The sequence below is a fragment of the Microcebus murinus genome, chromosome 4 (assembly GCF_040939455.1).
Source record: "Microcebus murinus isolate Inina chromosome 4, M.murinus_Inina_mat1.0, whole genome shotgun sequence".
Taxonomy (NCBI): Eukaryota; Metazoa; Chordata; class Mammalia; order Primates; family Cheirogaleidae; genus Microcebus; species Microcebus murinus.
The window spans coordinates 11,300,987-11,321,871 of NC_134107.1; the positions used below are offsets into that span (position 1 = coordinate 11,300,987).

Here is a 20,885-nt window from a genome sequence, read left to right on the forward strand (position 1 = left end):
CCTTAAACCAAAAGGGAAAGAGGACTCCATAAGCTTGGAAGGTTTTATTTTTTTATTTTTTAAAAACGTTGAAAAATAAATCCTCGTCTGCTGCATAAGTTCCCAACCCCCCTTTCTCCAAGCCTTTAGGAGGTGGGCATGGTGGGTCCCCTCAGAGCTCCTCAGCATTTCCCACCGGCCCCTGAAAACAGCTTCCCTTCCAGCCTCTGGGGCTGTGAGGCCCACCTATCCCCCTCCTGCCCCCCTCCCTACCTCACCCCAGTCTTATTGCTAAAAGAAGGGAAAGAGGAATGAGAACAGCCAACAAACCCAACTGTCCTCTCCCCCACCCCCACACTAAGGTCACTACCCCTTAACACACAGGGCAGGGCCCCCTGGCCAAGCCCCAGCAGACCAGGAGGCAGCCATTCCAGTCCAGGAAGTAGAAAGTACCCTCAGGCCAGCCCAGAAGGCCTCTGAGCCCAGCCCCTGGCTGGAAGGAGAGCAGCTGCCAGAAACACATGCAGAACCCACAGGTCCAGCCTGTGCCAGTCGGCAGCTCTGGGTCTTTGAAAGACCTGGCAAAAGCCCTTAGTCCCGTCTGTCCTCAGATACACCAGCGATGCCTGGGGATGTCCAGCAAAGAGATTCTGGAGCCTCTGGTTGGTGGGGGACCTCAGGGCTCAGAGTGAGGGTGCTGGAGGCTCCAGAGGGGCTCCAATCAGGGTGGGTGGGGGCTGAGGGCCAGGACGGGCACTGTGGCGGGAGGCAGCCAGAGCAGGGCGGATGAGAGGTGGTGGGGGCTGGTTGGGGGCCAGCCGGGGCTGGAGGAAGCGGCCCTGCTGTAGTGGGGGTGGCTGGCGAAGCAGAGTGGGAGCCGTGGGCAGAGGTGGCCTCAGCAGCGGGGGTGGCTGGGACAGCGAGGTGGGAGGTGGAGGGGGTGGCGGCGCAGGGGGCACTGATCTGGGCACAGATGTTGAGACAGATGTAATCTGGACCTGAGGGGAGAGACAAGCGGTAAGAGGCCAGGCTCTTCGCCACCCTCAGCCGGGTCTAAGGACCAAGGGGGTGCCTCTCCTCTCCTCCCTTCTCACCTCATCGTCTTCCTCTAGGGCTGGGGCTGGCAAGGGAGCCCCTCTCCTAGCCTCCTCCATGGGGACAGGGGCTCCAGGGGCCCCATCCTGCTCGGCCTCCCATTCCTGTAGCACCTCCTCCAGATTGAAGCGGCGACGGTAGCTCACAAAGAAGGTCTTCACCTGGGTCAGAGTCTTGTTCCCAATCACCTCTGCAATAGCCCCAAAGTCTTTGCCATACCTACGGATGGCTGCAAGGGCCAGAAGGGCAGCAGAGTGTGAATACTCCTTACAACTAGTTATTTCCCTAATCCTTCCTCTCTACCCCCAGCTGCTTGGAGGGTGGGGAGATCGATTCCTGGGGTCCTGTTCTCCCCATGGCCTAACCCACCTTGGACAGCCAAAAGCTGCTCATCTGTGGTCCAGCGGGAGTTGAACTTGGTATTGGCCTGCAAAGCAAGGAATGTATCCCTTAGGCTCAAAAATGGGGGAATGGAAGCCCTACCCCCCAAGCAGAACCTCTTCTGCTCTGCCTCCAGAGAGAACCCTTTTTTGTACCCACGCTTGAGAGCCTCACCTCAGGGGGGCGGAGTGGGTCGATGCCGCCCTCCAGGGCTTGGCGCAGACTGCTGTTGGTCTGTTTCATGCTCTGCACCTGGGAGGGCCAGGAAACAGAGGCACATCAAACTCTCGCAGGCAGGCCGCCACACCCCTCGCATGGCCCTATTTCTGCACAGACATCAGCCCCACTGCCCTGGCAAAGCTCTCTGCCACCCACCATCTGGCTCATTCCCCGCCCCTCACAACTACTCAGGGAGATGCTGGGGTTCTCTCTTTTTTGCAAACCAGTTTTCTTTGTTTTTTGTAGAGACAGAGTCTTGCTAAACTCCAGGTCTCAATCCATCCTCCTGCCTCAGCCTCCCAAAGTACTGGGATTACAGGTGTGAGCCACTGTTCCTGGCCCAGACCAGTTTTTTTGTTTTTGTTTTTGACACAGTCTCACTCTGTTGCCCAGGCTAGAGTGCCGTGGCATCAGCCTAGCTCACAGCAACCTCAAACTCCTGGGCTCAAGCCATCCTCCTGCCTCAGCCTCCCGAGTAGCTGGGACTACAGGCACGCGCCACCATGCAGAAGGCCCAGAAAAAAATGCCACATTACCCAGAGTCCTGAGGATGGGGCAGAGACAGGCCTCAAACCTGCACCCTTTCCCTTACACCTCAGCTGCCCCCAAAGTTTAGTTTCCGGGTACCAAGTTCCCCCTTTGCATGGCCCCTTCATTTCTCAGCCCCCACCTGGCGCTTGAGGGAGATGAGCTGGGAATCCAGACCTCGGAGTGTGAGGTTGGCCAGGTCCGGGCTTCCTGACACTGCAGTTAGGCCCTCAGGGCTCAGGTACATGCCCTTGGGTGGGCGACGGCGGGTTCGCAAGGGATGGTGGCGGTACTGAGACACCTGGACCTCCTTCTTCCCGGGGCCTGGGCGCGCATTCAGGGGCCGAGAGGGCAGAGGCTGCCAGGGGAAGAGGAGGGCATGGGTGGTGCAGAGCCGGAGGAGAGGCAGCAGGCAGGCAGGGCCACACCAGCTCTGGGAGCTCGGAGCTCACCTCCCGCTTGGAGTCTCCAGCATCAGGCTCTCCCTCACTCACAGCTCCTCGTCCTTCTTCAAGCTCATCACTGCTGACACAGGGGCCAGGGACAGAATGAGGCAGGGGCCAGGACTCTGCCTGCCCCCACCTGGTGCCTGCCCGTGCCCCCACCTGTCTTCTTTGTCCTTTCGGCCCCCCAGCCGTCGTGCCTGTCTGTCCATCACGCTAGTTCGGCTGCGGGTCTTCTTCCAAGAGTAGTAATATTTCACCAGGCTGGGAATCAGTTTGTCGGGTAGCTAGAGGAGGCAAGGCCAGAGGTTGGGGCCCACCCATGACCCTGGGCCCCAGGTAAGCTCTCCAGGAAGGAGGAGCTGAGGAGCGCTGGGCAGGTAGAAGGGCTTTACCATCTGCTGGATCCGCTGGAAGCACTTGCCGTGGAAGCCAAAGGCCTGTTCAAATAACACCTTGTCCTCCACTGTCCACTCATCAGGGAATGGGGTAAAGTTGGCCAGGTCAGCCAGTGACTTCTCCACGTCATGCTTATGCCACAGGAGCATGCCCAGCGCCTGGCTCGGGATGAGGGGCAACTCAGGCTCAGCTGTCCCCAGCACTGTCCCGTCCCTACCCCCAAATCCCTGCGGGGCCGAGGCTCACCTGCTCAATGTTGTAGCCATGCTTCTCCTTGGCCATCGCAATGTACTTGTCAACTGCAGGGATGGGAGGGGCGGGGTCTTGGAGGGAGTGACAGCTCCTAACCCAGACCTTTCCAGAAAGAAGTACCCCTGGGGCGAGGCCCCAAACCCCAGCCCCAGGGCAGGGCTGAACCTGCACACCTCAGCCTCCAGCCCCTCTCTGGGAGAGCTGGCCTGGGGGTGGGATGAACCCAAGACCCCACCTCCCACGGATGAACATGAACCAGGGTCCCGCCCCACTCACGCTTGGCATCTGACACACAGTGGTTGGGTGACCACACCAGCATCCCCTTCAGCTCCTTGTTGCTGTAGCGTGCAGGGCTCTCTGAAAGGCCGAGGAGCAGAGGGGAGACGCTCAGGTCGGCCCGCTGGCGCAAGCTAGCCAGGGCCAGACGGCAGCGCGTGGGGCCTGGGAGGTGAGGCCCAGAGGGGAAAGAGGGGCAGAGAACCAGACAGGAAGGCAGAGCAGGAAAACTAGCCATGCCACGGGGCTACCCACCCCCACTTGCTTTCCAGTGGGAGCCAGCCAAGGGCCCCCCAGGTGGGGCTGAAGGCCAAGCCACGGGCCTCCCCCGCCGCAGCCTGTCCTGCCACTCACCAGGCTTGCACTCCGGAATTACGGCCTGGTAATTGGTTCCAACGCGGATCATGCTGTCTGTGGAGCCAGGGGAAGGCAGTGAGCCCTCCAGGGAGGGAGGGAGAGAGGATGCGGGGGAGGTGGCTGGCCTGGAGTTCTCCTTCCTGACCACCCAGGGCCCCCATCTTCCAGGAGGCTCACTTTTCCCTGAGCCTCCCCGTCAGTTACCCTCAGCCACAGAGGAACTGGAAGAGACCCTGCCTAGTCATGGCCACTGGGGGTGGAGGGTAGCCACGGGGACAGTTTCAGAGCCCTAGCCAAACAGAGCGCTTTGTTCTGGCTGGGGACTGGAAGGTTGGAGGGCAGCCCCTAGACCTGGACCGTAGCCTTGCGAGGCACCCAAGGCTCCTCCCCACATGAGCCTCACAGCTGGGTGTGGAGGTGTCTCCCCAGCCCCTGCCCCAGCCAGACCTCAGTGCCCTGCAAGGTGGCAAGGTACGCGGGACCCAATCTCTGCAAGGGAGGGATGCCTGGGTCCCTGCGGGACTGAGAGCAGGGCGGGGACGGGCAGGACCGCATCCGCGGCACCTAGGGGCCCAGCCTCCAGACTCCCGGTGCCGGCACCCAGGGCTTGGGGTAGCAGCAAGGCAGAGGCGCCAATCCAGGAGAGGCAGGAAGCATCAGTATAACAGGCCCGTGGTCTGCAACTCTTGCCCCTCCCGCCGCACCCCGGGCCAGCGCGCCTTTAACCCAGGCCGCCGGGCTCACCGTGCGAGTGCTCCTCCTCGCTGCTGTCATCCTCCGAGTGCGGCTGTCCACCGTTGGGCACCGTCTTGGCCCGGCTGCGGGACAGGATCCCGGAGCCCGCGCTCGGCTTCTCCATCACGGAGGGCATTACCCCGCCCAGCTGCCCCGGGGGGCGAGGGAGCCTTCGGAGAGCGAAGGTGGTTGCCGCGCTCGCCTCGAGTGCCGCGCCCGGCCCGGCCTGGAGAGGTCGCCACTGAGGTTACGAGAGGCAGGAGGTCAGCGTGGCCGGGGTCCGGCGGGGCGGGAGCCGGCGGGCAGCCCCAGCGCTCTCCGCGACCCCCACGGGCGAGGGCGTCAGAAAAGTTTGTGCATAAGTGGGGTGCGCGGAGGATGAGCGCAAGGTCCGGTGCGGCTGAGGCACGCTCGTTCTGTACGCCCCTCGGGGCTGGGGCTCCCCGGGAGAAGTCGGGGCGCCCTGCCCTCGGGGCGCCCCGGAACCCCGCCGCCCGCCTGCCCACGCCGTTCAGCGGGCGGGCGCTGCAGCACAATTTGCGCTCCCCGCGGGCTCCGCGCCTCTCGGCTGCGCCAGGGATGCCCCAGTCTCCAGGTGGGGACCCCTGTCCCGGACAGACCCCTGCCCGCGACGGCAGCCTGCGGGGCCCGGCGGCGGCGGCGGGACGGCGCGCACAGCGCGCGGCGCGCGGCGCGGGGCAGAGTTACCGGGAGGCGGGCGGAGCGCAGCCGCGGGTGCCGCCTCGCACCCTCCCCAAGCGCTCGCTCTCCCCGCCGCGCTCGGGCTGCCGCTCGCCCGCCCGCTCTCCGCCGCCGCTCGCTCCTCGCGCACACAATGAAGCTGCTGGCAGGGAAGTAGTGCCGGCTGCGGCCTCAGCACCCCTCCCCCAGCCGATGCCTCCGCCAGCTGAACATCTGGCCCTGGGGTGGGAGGGACGGCCGGGGGCGGGGCCTGGGGGCCGGGGCTAGACCTCCAGGGGGTGGGATCAGGACCCGGGTGGGGAGCGTGTCCCTCTGCGGGGCCCCCCTCGCGTCCCTGGGCTCTCAGACTTGCCCCTGGGGGAACCCTACTGCCCCCCAGGAGTAGCCGAGGTCAGCCCCACCCACGCGCACAGCAGCCCCACACACTAGTGGGCTCGGGTTACTGCCGCCTGCCCCGGGGGCCCTGAGGCCGCCTGCCCGCCCGCCCGGGTGGAGCCCAGCTTTTCCTTCCATTTCCCTTCCTGCCAAGGAACTCCCCGCCCCCCCTTCCGCAGGGGGGACCCCCCTTCATGCGCCCTTGGGGGCCAGAACGGATGGGAGGCCGGACAGGCAAGGAGTGAATTCCTCCAAGAGCTACCCGGCCAAGAGCCTGGCTTCTGGTGGGTCTGTGGGTCTCCAAGGGTCACCTCAACTCCCTTTAACTGCTGCAGTCTGCACCCCAAAACAGTGGCAGCGAGGGCTGAGGGATGGGTAGTGGGAGTACAGGGGAAGGTCTGGACTGCAGGGGAGGGAGGAGCTGGGTCTCTTCCCCACAGGGTTCACTGTCACCCCAGCTGGAAGCTGCATCCCCCTCCCCCCGGACAAGCACGGGCAGAGTGACAGACAGGGAAGCGGGTAGAGCGGCACAGACGGAGATGGGGGAGGGGGTGGGCAGAGACTTTCAAAGCCAGACCCAGCCACCCTGCCAGGCACACAAAGAGCCAGCGCACACACCGGCGGCGGCTCCGAGCCTGCGAGCTGCGCCGGTGCCCGTCCCCGCCGCCCGGGGCACGTGCTGCGGCGCACACAAGCCAGAGCCCCCGCCCACCGCCCTCCCACCCGAGCCCCAGACTCCTGGACACATCTCCAGCCAGGCACACCCCGCTGTGCCCAGACCGAGCCGAGTCTGCACTTGCGCCCTCCTCTCCCTTCCCTTCCACGGCCACTCTGTAATCAGATTTCTAAATTTAGAAGCAGCCCAGGGCCCAGCCAGGGATCCCCGCCCCCACTCTCTGCCTGCGGCCGCGCGGCCAGGGTCCTGCGGTCGGGCCACGACCCGGCTGGGGCCGCCTGTTCCTGGGGGCTCCTGCGGGCGGCCGCGCAAAGCCAGGCATGACCCCACCCGGCTGCTGCGCTGTCGGGCCACTTGGGGCCACCCAGTCAGCAGCCACGTTGCCCTCCACACCTCGGGCCAGGGCTATGGGGCCTTTTCCTCCTCTTAAATCATGAATTGGGCACCAAGCCCCAGGGTGGGGAGGTCTGGACAAAGGAGAAGAATGAATGAACCAAAGACTGATCCGAGCTCAGGAGGTCTGCTCCAAGGTAAAGGAGTCTCCCCAGGCTGACCTGTTCTGCATGGCAGGGTGCCATCCCTGCCCCCAGCACCTCCACGCTTTGGGAAGCTCTCACTTCTGCCCCCTCCTGCCTGGCAGGCAACCGTTGCTGCACATCACCCTCTCCAACCTGGTGGCTTCCATCTTGCCTGGTGTCCCCCATTAGGGAGGACCTCAGTTGGGTGCCCCACTCTGGCTCCCCTCCTCCACTCCTCCCACACTGGGGCCCAGGGCCCAGTCTCATCACCCTTGGCCCCAGGCTTCAGCACCAGGCCGATTTCTTGCCTCCCTCCTCCAGGGCTGCCCCAGGTACCCCTAGTCTGTCTAACAAGGATCCCCAGCCACTGGCTTCCCTCCTGCTCCAGCACCAAGCCCCCCAAGTAAAGACCTAATTCATTTCTCTCTAGAGCCAGGCACTCAGGGCCAAATGAAGTCTGCCCTGGAGGTGGGGGCTGGGAAGGGAGGTTTATTCCTTAGGGGAAGGTCCCTAGGCCCTGGTGTGGTAAGGCTTCTGCCTTGAAGGCAGGAGATGACATGGGGGGGCATCCTAGGAGTTCCGGGTGAGTGTGGGGGCCACAGTGTCCTGAGAGGAGGTGCATTCCTACTGAGCAAACCCCTCCTCAAGGGGCAAGGGTGCAGGGCTAGGAGGGGGAGGGGCAAGGCCCCACCCCTCCCACCTGCTGCAGCCGCCCCCTCCCCAGCTGGCCCCCTCTTTTGTGCGAAGCCACACAAAGGACAAGGGGCCCCGGCCGGCCTGGCCATCTGCTCCCTGCAGCCTGAAGGCTCTTAAAGAGACAGCACCCCCTCTCTGCTGCCCTGGGGCTGCAGGGTAGGGCTGCACCACAGGACTGGCTCAGTGTTACCCGAAATTCTATCCACCTTTCCCCGGGCTCCCCAAGCCCCCAGGTCAGGAATCATCTTCCCCCCGCCCGGCAGGGGGTGGCTGGGGTACCGAGGTGCCACGTGGCCAGGAACACAGGGTGTGGGGAGGGAGAGAGGACAGACAGCCCAGGGACCAGCCCCTCCTTGCCTCCAGCCTGAGGCAGCCCAAGGGGCCGTGGAAGCTCACCGCACACAGGGCGGCCCCAGCACTGGGGTCCCTCACCTCCCTAAGGTCACCTCAGAGCTTGGGAGAGCTGCGGAGCTCTGGGAATGCCCTCCCCGCCATCTGCAGAGGATCGCCTACTCGTCCTTCCACGGGAGGACGATAGCTCTCAGGGCTGCAGGCCGCTCCCAGCAAGCCGCGATCCGGGCACAATCGCTTCCTGCCTTTTTCCAGATGAGGAAACTGAGGCTTTCTCGCCCCCCACACAGGCCTCTGCCCGAAGCCGGCCTCCATCACCAAGGCCAGAAAAGTCTCCCCATCCCTCACATCCCCAGGGCAGCCCACTCTGGTCAAGCCAAATCCCACTTGGTGCCTTTGCCACGCAGTTTAGGGACACAAGTTTACATGATTTGTGTGGCTGTTTTTCTTGCCTGTCTCCCTGCTGGGCTGTGAGCCCCATAAGGGCAGGGATTGTGTTCACCGCTGTGTTCTCAGGGCCCTGCACACACTAGGCACTCAGTATGTGTTGAATAAATAAATGTTGAGAGCCAGAGAGCCTCTCTCCTCCCCAGGCTCCGCTGTGCTCGCCTGCTGGGCATCTGGCCTCCTCCCTCCTCAAGGTGAGGTGGAGGGGACAAAGTTTGAACAGGGATGCTGGGAAAGAAAAGAAGGGTGACCTTGGGTAAGCCACCGGCCTCCCCTCTCGGCTCCCTCCTCCCAAAGGCGGGGGCAGCTCCAGCCAATCCAAGCCCGCCAGCCCTGCCAGACAGACTGGGACTGTCCCAGGCTCTGGCCCTGCAAGGCCGGCCGCTGTGGTGTGGTGCCTGGGACCCTGGCCAGGCCCTCAGTGGCCATGGCCAAGGGGCTAAACTTGGGGAGGGAGGCAGGCAGGAGGGCGGGCCCTGGGGTGGGGGAGGGCCGGTGGCAGGATCTGAGCAGAAACCTGGCTGAGCAACTGAGGGCTCTTGGGGGAGGTGCTTTCGTGGACTGGGAGCCTAGGGGGAGGCGGGCTACAGAGTGCCAGGAGCATGGGAGCTCCCTACTGGGCCCCCACCCTCTCTGTCCTGCCCAGACAGGAACTTGGTCCCTCCTCCCCACATGCCCACTGTCCCCACCCCACAGGCTGTGTGGCCCAGGGTGCTGCCCTCCCCAACTATAGGCCCTGTTGTGATCCCTGGCCTGGCCTGCACGCCCCCCAGCCCCGCCCCACCCCCAAGATTGTGCGGAGGCTGAGAGAAGGGGACAGAGGTGGCAATCCAAGCACCACCTCACACCGAGGTCCTGCGAGGAGGACTAATGGGGGCAAGGCAGGCACATCTGGGGGTGGCGTGGGGGCAGGACAGAGCAGGACCAGGGTGAGGTCAGTAAGGAGACCCCAGGCTTCCTGACACCCACACCAAGGGAATCTGACTCCCTGAGCAGAGCAAGAACCTGGGAGGAAGAGTCAACAAGACCTCAGTTGAGAAAGACAGGAATGCGACTGGCCGGGGCTCCCCTACTCCGGGAGGGGGCAGCTTCCAGACCAGGAGCTGCTGGGTTTCTCCAGAAGCTGGGAAGGGGCCTCCCGGTGCCCTCACCTGGGCAACAGCTGCGCCCTCTGGCGGTGACAGCATGGACCAAGGGGGCCCCACCTCAGTCTGGCACAAATGTCCTCCAGGGAGGCTGAGTCTGGCACCCCGAGGAGCCCATGCTCCTGGGTGAGTGCCTGGATCACAGTCCCCCTGAGCCATTGCAGTCACTGAGCCTTGGATCCATCAGAAAGTCCTGCCCCACGGCCACCTGCAACCTCCGGGAGCAGTCGGGGGAGCAGAGGCCCCGAGAGAAGCAGCAGGATCTCAGACTAGGGTGAGGCTGGCTCTGCTTCTTGCTGGCTGTGTGCCCTTCAGTGAGCCTCAGTCCCACTTCTCTAAAACGGAGTGACAATCCTCGCATCAATTGCGAGGCGGGTCAAGCACATCTTGAATGGAATGTAGTAAGAACAGCAGTCAATGCTGGTTTCCTTCTGAAGCAGGGGTCCCCTCCCGAGCACCCCCAGAAGAGCCCTCTCGGCCCATGGTTCACTGCTCTATGAGAGCTCGTGCCCATGCCACCTCGGGCTCCTGGGTCTGACCTCTGGAGCAAGCTTCTCCGTCACATCACACACTTGACATCCTCCCTGTTATAACTGGAATGTGTCCCCCAAAGTTCATGTGTTGGAAACTTAATGCCTGATGCAACAGTGTTGAGAGGTGGGACCTTTAAGAGTGATTAGGTCATGAGCCTCTGCCCTCAGCGATACACTAATGCCATTATCTCAAGAGTGGGTTCCAGATAAACGATGAATTTGGCCCCCTTCCCATCTCTCTCTTTCTCGTTCCCAAGAGCACTTCCTCTTGCCCTCTTGCCTTCTGGCTACAAGGATGCAGAAAGAAGGCCCTCACTCGATGCGAGCACCATGCTCTTGGACGTTCCAGCCTCTAGAACTGTGAGCCGAATAAACTTCTACTGTGTATAAGCTACCCAGTCTCAGCCATTCCGTTACAGAAACACAAAATGGACTAGACTTGTCAATGGCTCCAGATTCTTGCCTTCAGTCTGACCCCTCTAATCCACTGTGCACTCATAACTGGATACGTTTTTGTTTTTTTTTTCTGAGGCAGGGTCATGCCCTGTTGCTGCCCAGGCTGGAGTGCAGCAGCATCATCATAGCTCACTGCAACCTCAAACTCCTGGGCTTAAGCCGTCCTCATGCCACAATACTCAGCTAATTTTTTTGTAGAGATGGGGTCTTGCTATGTTGCCCAGGCTGGTCTCAAACTCCTGGCCTCAAGCCATCCTCCCACCTCAGCCTCCCAAAGAGATCACAGGCGTGAGCCACCACACTCAGCCTAGATACAAATTCTTAAATACTGCTTTGATTGTGTCCCCTTCCTGCTCAATAACCTTCCATGGTTCCCTATTGCCAAGTACTCAAGGGCCTTCTGGCCTGTGTCTGATCCAGCCAAACAGGTCTGCTCACCCTCTGCTGAGCCCCACCTGGTGTCCCAGAATGCCACACCCACCCTACAAACTCTGGCCTGGCCCACCCATGTGCATGCTCCACACGCAGCCCTCCCTCAGGGCTGCTGGGCTCTGCGGGTGAGCTCTGCTCTGCCAGGGCACATCCAGGCCCCACTCCGCTCACTGCTCTCCCCACCTGCCAGCCCCATAGTCTTCCTCCACACCCATCCCACACACGGCTCTTAGCACATGACCTTGCCTCCCACCTGCAGAGAGAATCGAGGCCATCTGGGAGGAACACCCTCCGTGGCCAGCCCCTACTCTGTCCCTCTAGTGTAGCTGTCCCTTCCCCCTTCAAAGCCAACCCAGGCTCCACACACCCCGTCCCCCCACCCCAGTCCTCTTCGTCTCCTTCCTCATGCTTGTATCTTTCTCTCATCACACAAACCTGCTAAGTCCGTCCATCCCAAATCATGTGCCCCCATCCCACCCCAACACACCCCCTCCTCCCTCTGCCCATGTTCACCTTAGTTACCCCTTTCAGCTAAAGCTCCTGCCGCCTTTTATTTTAACTGTGCTTCTTAAAAGAGTTGTTCACACCCCTCTAGGCTCGTCCTCACCTCCCACTCCCTCCCATCCCCCAGACTCCCTCACGCCACAGAAACTGTTCCTCCAAGGGCATTGGTGGCTTTGTCATCTCTAAACACAAAGGACCTCTGGCAGGTATGGTCTCACTCCACCTGTCGGCAGGGCTGGACAGAGAGGGCCACCTCCTGCCCTGGAGGTGGCTGCCCCTGATCCCCCTCCTGGCTGGCCTTTAAACCGTTCATGTTGGTCCTTCTGGCTCTGATCCATCCCTCAGCTCCCCAGGCTCAAACCCTGCGCTGTGGACACTCCACCTCCACCCCCAGCCCAGACCCCGGCCCCGGCTCTGGACCCCATATCCAGCCAACTGCCTTCTGGACTCAGCTTCACTCGCTGGCTCAGGCTTGTCCAAGCTGATCTCAGAACCTTCACACCACGTGCCCAGTCTGCCTATTTCCTTCCCAGCAGAACCCAAAGACAGAGCTGGAGTGGCCCTCCACTCCCCTCTCCTTCTCTCCTTTACTCGCAGACCCATCAGTATCCAATTTCTGTGACTATCCCTCCCTGGGCCTCATCCCATTACCAAAAGTCTCCTAACTGGCCTCCCTGCCTCCCTGCCTCCTCTCTTCACCTCTTCTAATCTGTTCTTTTCTCTCTCTCTCTCTCTTTTCTTTCTTTCTTTTTTTTTTTTTTGAGGTAGACTCTTACTCTGTTGCCTGGGCTAGAGTGCCGTGGCGTCAGCCTAGCTCACAGCAACCTCAAACTCCTGGGTTCAAGTGATCCTCCTGCCTCAGTATCCCAGTAGCTAGGACTATAGGCATGCGCCACCATGCCCGCCTAATTTTTTCTATATATTTTTAGTAAAGACGGGGGTCTTGCTCTTGCTCAGGTTGGTCTCGAACTCCTGACCTTGAGCGATCCTCCCACCTTAGCCTCCCAGAGTGCTAGGATTACAGGCGTGAGCCATGACGCCTGGCCCCTAATCTGATCTTTACTCAACAGCCAGGGTGATCTTTCTAAAACCCAATCTGATCAAGTCAATCCTCTGCTTCTCATTATCCTTGGATTAAGTTCAAACTCCTTAATATGACTTATCTCCTTCAAATTCTGGTCCCCTGACATCCCTTTCCCCTTCCCCTTTTATGTTTGGGGCCCCATGTGGTGCTATGGGGTTGATCCCGCCCCAATGCCAACCTTTCCGAAGGCCCTGGATACCATGACTGTTCAAAAGTGGACTAGAGACCTCAGCTGGTCCCAATCAGCATGTGACAAATATGGGACAGTTTCCAGGAAGCCATCTGGGAGAGCTGGCTGTCACCTTTGCTCTTCAGGCAAAGCCGGCACCGTGGAGGGCACCACCGGGAGATGGAGGAAACCTGGTCTCTCAGTGACACCACCAAGCCACTGGACCAAGCTCACCTTAAGCCGCTGAACCCCGGAACTTTTTAGTCACATGAGTAAACACATTTCCTTATTGTTTGACCCTGGCTGGTTGCCATTTTCTGTCGCCCGCAACCACAGCCTCAGAAACAGTCCTTCTCTCAACACCACCCACTATAACACATGCTTCAGCCATGCTCAGCAGCCCGCCATCCCCGGGACTCTGAGCCCTCTCTGGGCTCCAAGTCTTTGCACGTGCAGTACCTGGAACGCAGCTCCCTTCCGGGCCGGCTAATTCTTACTTACCTCTCAAGATGAAGCTCAGATATCACCTTGTCCAGGACATCTGCCCCTTCCCCGTCTCAACACTGGTGGCAAACTAATGGAACCACCCATAGCTTTACCTGGCTGTGCCCTCAGGGGGGCTGAGAGCCCAGACAGGGTGGGACCTCTGTCTTACCCCAGCTCCCTGCACAGCTCCACAGCAGCCAGCTCACAGGAGGCGCTCACCAGACGCCTGCTGGGAAAATGAGTCTCAGATCTCCCAAGCACCACCTCCCAGGAAAGCCCTTCCAAACTGCCCCTCCCCTCCTTAACCGCCCAAGCCCCTCTCACTCCAGATACCTACACTGCTAGGTCTGGGATCACTTCTGCCAAACCTACCTTCAGTTTTACCAACATATCAGGAGCTCCTTGAAGACAAAGACTTACACTAATAATAGAAAAAAGAGCCAACTTCAAGGGCCTATTAGTTGTTCACAGCAACATCCCCTGACCCTAATTAGTACCAGTATATAGTGGGTGCTCAATTATTATTGCTGAACAAATTAGTGGATGGATAAACAAATGAACTGAATGCTTATAAATACCAACCACGGTATGAAAAATGTCTTCACTGAGCTATCTCATTTTCCCCCACGGTAGCGCCATTTTACAGGTGAGAAGCTGAGGCTGCAGCAGATACCTGCCTAAGATCCCACAGCTTGAAGGTGGTACAGCTGGAAGCCAATCCCAAGCTGGCTGATGCCAGAGCCCCGTTTTTCATATCCTTGTGTTCACTCTTTTTCATGGAAGATATATGTGGCCACAAGTAGAGGAACAGTCACTCTATGATGGTTTGTGCAAACCAGGAATTTCACAATCTCTCCTAAGAAATGTGGAGGTCAGTGTCACCACTGACAGAGGCTCAGTGGCTGTCAAGGTCTTAGGTGCTTCCTCTCTCTCAGCATCACCCCTTCCACATAGAGGATTTGCCCTCATGGTGACTAGATGGCTGCAGCTGCTCCGAGCACCCCATCCTCAAAAGACAATTTCCAGAGTGGGAGGGGAGGGGCAGGAGGCAGAGGCTTTCTCCTTGTCACGTCTCTTTCTATCAGGGAGAACAAACTTTCCCAGCAATCCCTGAGCAGGCTTATGCCCTTTGAACCAATCTCTGGCCAAGGGCAATAGGACTCCCATGCTTGGATTGGACTGGCAATGTTTGTGCTCCAGCACACCTGCTGTGACTTCTGCCTATCACCTGAGTATAGTTGGGGTTCTGCCAGTGTCTTGGCCTATCTGTGCTGCCGTGACAGAACACCTGAGACTGCATAATTTATAAAAAATAGAAATTTAGTCTATCACAGTTCTGGAAGCTGGGAAGTCCAAGGTCAAGGCACCAGCATGTGGTGCGGGCCTCTTTGCTGTGTCATACCATGGCAGAAGGCAGAAGGGCAGGAGAGGGTCGACTCCCTTTGTCAAGCCCTTTTATTAGGACACCGAATCTCATTCACAAAGGAGGAGCCCTCTGGCCTAAGCACCTCTTAAAGGCCCAGCTCTTAATACTATCACATTGGCAACACCTGAATTTTGGAGGGAACACATTCAAACCATAGATGTCAGCAAGGAAGAGGGAAGCATGGCTGTTGGGTAGACAGGCAACCTGCCCCTCACTGTCCACACCATTTCCCTGACACTGCACCCGTCCTGCAGCAGGGCATTCAGAAATACCTGTTGGCTGAACAAGGAGCAGAAGGGTGTGGGGAGTTTCTTCACTGGCAGACCTGGGCTTGGGACCTGAGGTCATGACCCCTAGGTGCCCACCTGGCCCAGGATGAGAACCCCAGTGAAGGCATCAGCCCAGCACACTGGGCTGGGTGGCAGGTCTGCAGGGACAGATGACCTGGAACAGAAGGCAAGTGGAGGGCTTTCAAATCACTTGTAGGTTAAATGTATTCATCATCCACTCAGCAGGTGTTCACTATCCAGGGTCTCCTCCCCTCCGCCACACATCCCTAACCAGCAGATATGGGTTGGCAGATTGCCTGGACACTGTGCTGATGAGTGAGTGAGACCCTGTCTTAAAAAAAAAAGGAACCAGTCCTGCCAACATCTTGATTTCGGCCTTCTGACCTCTAGGACTGTGAGACAATAAATTTCTGTTGTTTAAGGCACCTGATCTATATAGTATGTTGTTATAGCCGTCCTAGCAAACTAATATTTAATACACGGAACAATGGTCTCTGTACACACGGGGTTCTGTTCGGATTTGGGCATGAGTTACCTGCACAAAGACCTGAAGAGGTTGTGGGTCTCAATGAGTTGGGACGTGTCACTCCTCCCCTACCCTCGGGAAGTGATTGCCCTTTTCTGGGCCTTGGCTGCCAGGGCAGATAGAGCAGATGACCACTTAACCCCCTTCCAGTCCCAGCAGTCTAGCAGCCTCTCACCTTCACGCAAAGCCAGCTGTCACCATTAAAGCCAGCCACCAACTGTTGCCTCCTGTTGGATTCTAACGCCAGGGCGGGGCCTGAAGACCTCACAGTTGAGGAAGCACAAGGTTTAATTGGGGCCTCATTAGTGATCTATTCCTGTACAGCTAAGGAGCCCAAACTTCTGCGAGTCAGAATCTCGAGCAATTTTAACTGAGTTGTCCTGACTCAGGGGTTCCCTCGGGGTTGCGGTCAAGATGTTGGCCGGAGCTTCAGTCGTGTGAAAGCTTGACCAGTGCTGGACTGTCCTCCTCCAAGGCGTCACTCACGTGGCTAGCAGGACGTGGTAGGCTGTTGGTGGGAAGCCTCAGTTCCTCCCACGCAGGTGTCTCCAGGTGCTGCTTGTGTGTCTTGACAGCGTGGTGGCTGCCTTCCTCCTGGGGAGCTAGCCACGAGAACAGGGTAGAAGCTGCAGGACTCTCATGAGTTCTCTTGGAAATCAATCGCACACCATCACTTCTGCAGTATTTGTGGACTCACAGGTCAGCCCTGTTTAGTGTGGAGGGACTGACTACATAAGGACATGAATATCAGGAGGCAAGGACAGCAAGGGCCACTTTGGTGGCCAGCTACCACAGGCTGGATAAGAGGTCTGGTGCCACAGGGGGCTCTGGGGCCAGGGGTCATGAAGGAAGAATCTTGTAGATTGCCTTTGGGAAGCTGGAGTATACTAATTTCCTAGGGCTGCCACAATGAAGCGGCACAAACCAGATGGCTTAAACCAACAGCCATGTATTTTCTCCCAGTTCTGTGATGCCAGAAGTTTAAGATCAAGGTGTTGGCAGGGCTGGTTCCCTTTGGAGGCTCCGAGGGAGAATCCATTCCATGCCTCTCACCTTGGCTTGTAGTTGCACCATTCCAATTTCTGCCTCTGTCTTCACATGGCTGTCTTTCCCCTGTGTGTGTCTCAAGTCTTCCTCTCTGTCCTCTTCTAAGGTCATTGGATTTAGGGTCCACCCTAAACCCACAGGATGATCTCATCCTGAGAGCCTTAGCTTAATTACATCTGCAAAGAGCCTATTGCCAATTAAGGTCACATTCACAGGTACCTCACTCCACAGCCCTCAACTGCTCCCAAATATTCACTCCTTCCTTCACTTGGCCAAGGTGAAGGCCACGTGCCATGTGCTTGTCTTCTGTGTGGAGGAACATGCTGGGCAGACAACTCCTGCCTGGGAGGGAGGGCAGGAGGGTTAGGACTTGGACATACCTTTTGAAGCAACTCTATTCAACCCGCTACAGGAGCTACCTCCACGGAACAGCTGGTTGATACATGACCTAATATCTCCATCTGCTTTGGCTCAGGTGTCACCTCCCCTAGGGAGCCTGCTACCTCTCCTCTGTGCCCCACAGCACCTGTGCCTGCCACCATCACTGTGCATTATGCCTTCAAGTGACGCTGAGCTCCCGCTCTATGCCAGGCACTGACAGCTGGGTCCCAAGGGTACAGCAGTTAGGGCTGCCAAATTTAGCATATAAAATTGCCCAGTTAAATCTGAACTTCAGATCCACAGTGAATTTAAGTTTGTCCCATGTATTGAATCTGGCAACCCCAACGTAGCGGAAGAGAGAGCCACACTCCAACTGCAGGGAGCCTACAGTCTCATAGGGGTGATGGCGAGGGCATGGGGAGACCCCAGAGAGTGTGCCGGGAGCCAGCCATGCCAAGGGACCACAGTCTAAATTGGGACCTGAAGGGTGAGGAGGCCACGGAGGAGACACACGGCTGCAGGCAGGGGGCAGCATGGGCCAGAGTCCAGAGAGAGCCTGGCCTTGGAGGAGAAAGGCAAGGGCTCAGGAGCACAAGGTGGCAAGTGGAGCGAGGCGTCCAGGCTGGCAGGGGCCGAACATGCTGGCCCTTAGGGAGTTTTGAACCCCTGACCAAGCAGATGTGCATTTTAGAAAAGCAGAGAGGTGCGTGGTGTCACAGGAGCAAGGAAAGAACAGCGTTTCCAGGAAGGAGTGAAGACAGGGCCAGATGTTGCCAGGACGGCCAGGAGATGATTGACACGGAGAAGCATAGTCAGATTAGCAAAACTGCTGGAGGGCCCGGCGCGGTGGCTCATGCCGAGGCGGGCAGATTGCTCGAGCTCAGGAGTTCAGCCTGAGCAAGAGCGAGACACGGTCTCTACTATAAATAGAAAGAAAATAATTGGTCAACTAATGTATATAGAAAAAATTAGCCGGGCATGGTGGCGCATGCCTGTAGTCTCAGCTACTCGGGAGGCTGAGGCAGGAGGATTGCTTGAGCCCAGGACTTTGAGGTTGCTGTGAGCTAGGCTGACGCCACGGCACTCACTCTAGCCTGGGCAGCAAAGTGAGACTCTGTCTCAAAAAAAACAAAACAAAAAAAAACCAAACTGCTGGAGGCTCAGGGAGGGAGGTGTAGGTGGGGCAGGAATAGAAGCCAGGAGCTAGAGACAGGGTGGGCGGCTTTTCCAAAAGCTTTTGAGTTTTGAAGGGAGGTCTGAGGGCGGTCAGGAGCCCGTGAGGAGCAGAGTTGAGGCAAAGCTGGGGAGGGGAGATCATGGCTGGGAGGGACCCCAAGGGGTGAGCCTACCCCTGGCTGGACAGGGAGGAAGGTCTGGTAAATTCAGATTCTTTGGGGGAAGCCAGGGGCTCTCATCTGCCCGCTGCTCATAGCGTGCTGGCTGGCTCCCCAACTGTGCCCTCCCTCCCAGGCAAGAGTTGTCACCCCAGCCTGTTCCTCCGCACAGAAGACAACACGGAGCACATGGCACATGGCAGCCACCCATGCCTTGGCCAAGTGAAGGAAGGAATGACTATTTGGGAGCAGCTGAGGGCTGTAGAGTGAGAAGAGTGCAAAGCACAGTGGTTGGGGGAGTGGCTGTGTCAGAGGACAGGGGAGGAAGAGGAGGCCAGGAAGGAGGAGGGAGGAGGAACCCCGGGAACCCAAGGGCCTGGGAGAGGGGGGAGACTGTCCCTGTCCAGACTGTCCAGGGAGGTCAGAGAGGAGAATGGAGAGGGGGATCTCAGCCCGCTGTGTGGGGTTGAAGGGAGTAGACTCGAGGCAGTGCAGAAAGCCTGCTCAGTGTGGGCAGATGTTTGGCAGGATGGGAGGGAGGTGAGAGGGGAGGGGGGATATATTTTTGTACCTGGGGAGGGGGGTTCTTTCCTACCCCAGGCCTTGCCAGGTGTCTCACATCCCATCTCATTTAATTCTCACAGCTGCTGATGAAGATGATTGCCAGTGGTAGTCTCACTGTATAAATAAGGAAACTGACTCTTAGAGATGTTAGGCACTTTGCCTAAAGCCACAAAGTCAGTACGTAGCAGAGAGGAGGTTTAAGACTGGTCTGACTCCAAAACAGGCTCTGTCCACCACCCCACAAGACCAAGGAAGCTCTGAGCAGAGGAGACAGCCCATAACCGGGGCAGCCTCCAGAGAGAAGTTTGCTGCTCCAGGGCAGGAGTAAGGGCATGGCCTTCTCTGGCCTCTTGGGAGGCATGGAGGATGTCACCTTCTCCAGGGACTACTGGGCTCACCTCCCAGGCCTTGTCTGGTGTCCAGCACATTCCAGCAGCCTGGGGCAGGGTGAACCCAAGAGTGGGGAGTGGCAGAAGGGGCAGGGCACCGGAAGATTATGGTGGCAGCCATCTGTGCACTGAAACAGCTGACCATGAAGTTCAGTGTGGGCAAGGAGGCAAGAAAAGCCACAACAGGGTGAGGAGTGCGCTGGGGTGGGGGTTCCCCACCTTATCCCACTCCCTCACACTTCCCTGGCTCTGCAAATACTGTTCTGCTGGTTGAAATCTTGCCTCTTCCTCCTCCTTGAAAAGCAACCTCAGAAGCCCCCTCCTCCTACCTTGGGTACCTGCCTCTTGCCCTTACCTCCTGGTCCCCTGGAGTACCAGCAACCAAAACACACTTTCTGATTGCAGAATAGCATGTGCAGGCTGGGTATCCATTCCTTCTTATCTACCTACATTCCCTCCACGGTCTTGTCTAGTCTCACAGCTTTAAATATAATAGCATCCCTGTGCTGACTGCTGAAGTTTGGATCTCCAGCCTGGACCTCTCTCCTACACTCTGGACTTTGACTACTCCACATTTCCACAAGAACATCTAAAGAGTATCTCAAAAATCTGACATGGCCAAGACAGAATTCCCAATCTTCCCCACCCCCACCTCCCAACCTGCTCCTTCCAGAGTCATAATCCACATCTCAATTGAAGTCATTCCATTTTTCCAGTAGCTCAAGCTAAAAACCTTGAAGGTATTTTTTTTCTCTCTTTTTTTTTTTTTTTTTTTTGAGAAAGAGTCTCACTCTGTCACCTGGGTTAGCATGCCATGGCATCAGTCTAGTTCATGGCAACCTCTGGGCTCAAGCAATCCTCCTGCCTCAGACTCCCGAGTAACTGGGACTACAGGCATGCACCACCATGCCCGGCTAATTATATATATATATATATATATATATATATATATATATATATATACATATATATATATATATATATATTTTAGTTGTCCAGCTAAATTCTATTTTTTTTTAAATAGAGATAGGGTCTTGCTCTTGCTTAGGCTGGTTGGTCTCCAACCCCTGAGCTCAAAGGATCTGCCCACCGTGGCCTCCCAGAGTGCTAGGATTACAGGTGTGAGCCACCACGCTGGCCTTGAAGGTATTTTGACTCTTCTTTTTCCCTCACACTCCAAATCCAATCCACCAGCAAATCTGGTTGGCTCTATGGGGCACCTGCCTGGAATGCCCTTCACCAAAATCCTCATGACTTGATCCTTCAGCTCCTTCAGATCTTTTTTTTTTTTTTTTTTTTTTTGAGACAGAGTCTGGCTTTGTTGTCTGGGCTAGAGTGCCATGACATCAGCCTAACTCACAGCAATCTCAAACTCCTGGGCTCAAGTAATCCTTCTGCTACAGCCTCCTGAGTAGCTGGAACTATAGGCATGCACCACCATGCCTGGCTAATTTTTTCTATATATGTATTTTTAGTTGTCCAGATAATTTCTTTCTATTTTTAGTAGAGATGGGGTCTCGACCTTGCTCAGGCTAGTCTCAAACTCCTGACTTTGAGAGATCCTCCCTCCTTGGTCTCTCAGAGCGCTAGGATTACAGGCGTGAGCCACTGCACCGGGCCTCTCCTTCAGATCTTGACTCAAATATCACTCCACGGTTGCCTGCCCTGGAGCAATCTAGTTAAAACTACA

The 20,885-nt window shown here is 57.8% G+C and overlaps 1 protein-coding gene across 2 annotated transcripts; it reads right to left on the bottom strand.

Annotated features, from left to right (window-relative positions):
- Positions 1 to 38: 38 nt before the first annotated feature.
- Positions 39 to 5,501, bottom strand: RCOR2 (REST corepressor 2). Of its 2 annotated transcripts, XM_012777872.2 has the most exons (12): positions 4,674 to 5,501; positions 3,927 to 3,983; positions 3,573 to 3,653; positions 3,291 to 3,343; positions 3,041 to 3,202; positions 2,808 to 2,932; positions 2,655 to 2,724; positions 2,345 to 2,560; positions 1,630 to 1,707; positions 1,444 to 1,501; positions 1,074 to 1,303; positions 39 to 977 (listed from the first exon to the last, which is right to left on the bottom strand). In XM_012777872.2, the coding sequence occupies exons 1-12, from the start codon at positions 4,798 to 4,800 to the stop codon at positions 663 to 665; spliced, it is 1,572 nt and encodes a 523-aa protein (XP_012633326.1). In that variant the 5' UTR covers positions 4,801 to 5,501; the 3' UTR covers positions 39 to 662. The 2 variants fall into 2 exon arrangements, with proteins under 2 accessions (XP_012633326.1, XP_012633327.1); XM_012777873.2 differs by lacking the exon at positions 1,074 to 1,303 and having other exon boundaries at positions 324 to 977.
- Between the last annotated feature and the right edge of the window lie 15,384 nt (positions 5,502 to 20,885).

Coding starts and splice junctions, on each gene's coding strand:
- RCOR2 (XM_012777872.2), bottom strand. CDS start 4,800: ATGCCCTCCGTGATGGAGAAGCCGAGCGCGGGCTCCGGGATCCTGTCC. Junction 3,984..4,673: donor CGAGGAGGAGCACTCGCACG/GTGAGCCCGGCG, acceptor CTGGCTCCACAG/ACAGCATGATCCGCGTTGGA. Junction 3,344..3,572: donor CTGTGTGTCAGATGCCAAGC/GTGAGTGGGGCG, acceptor CCATCCCTGCAG/TTGACAAGTACATTGCGATG.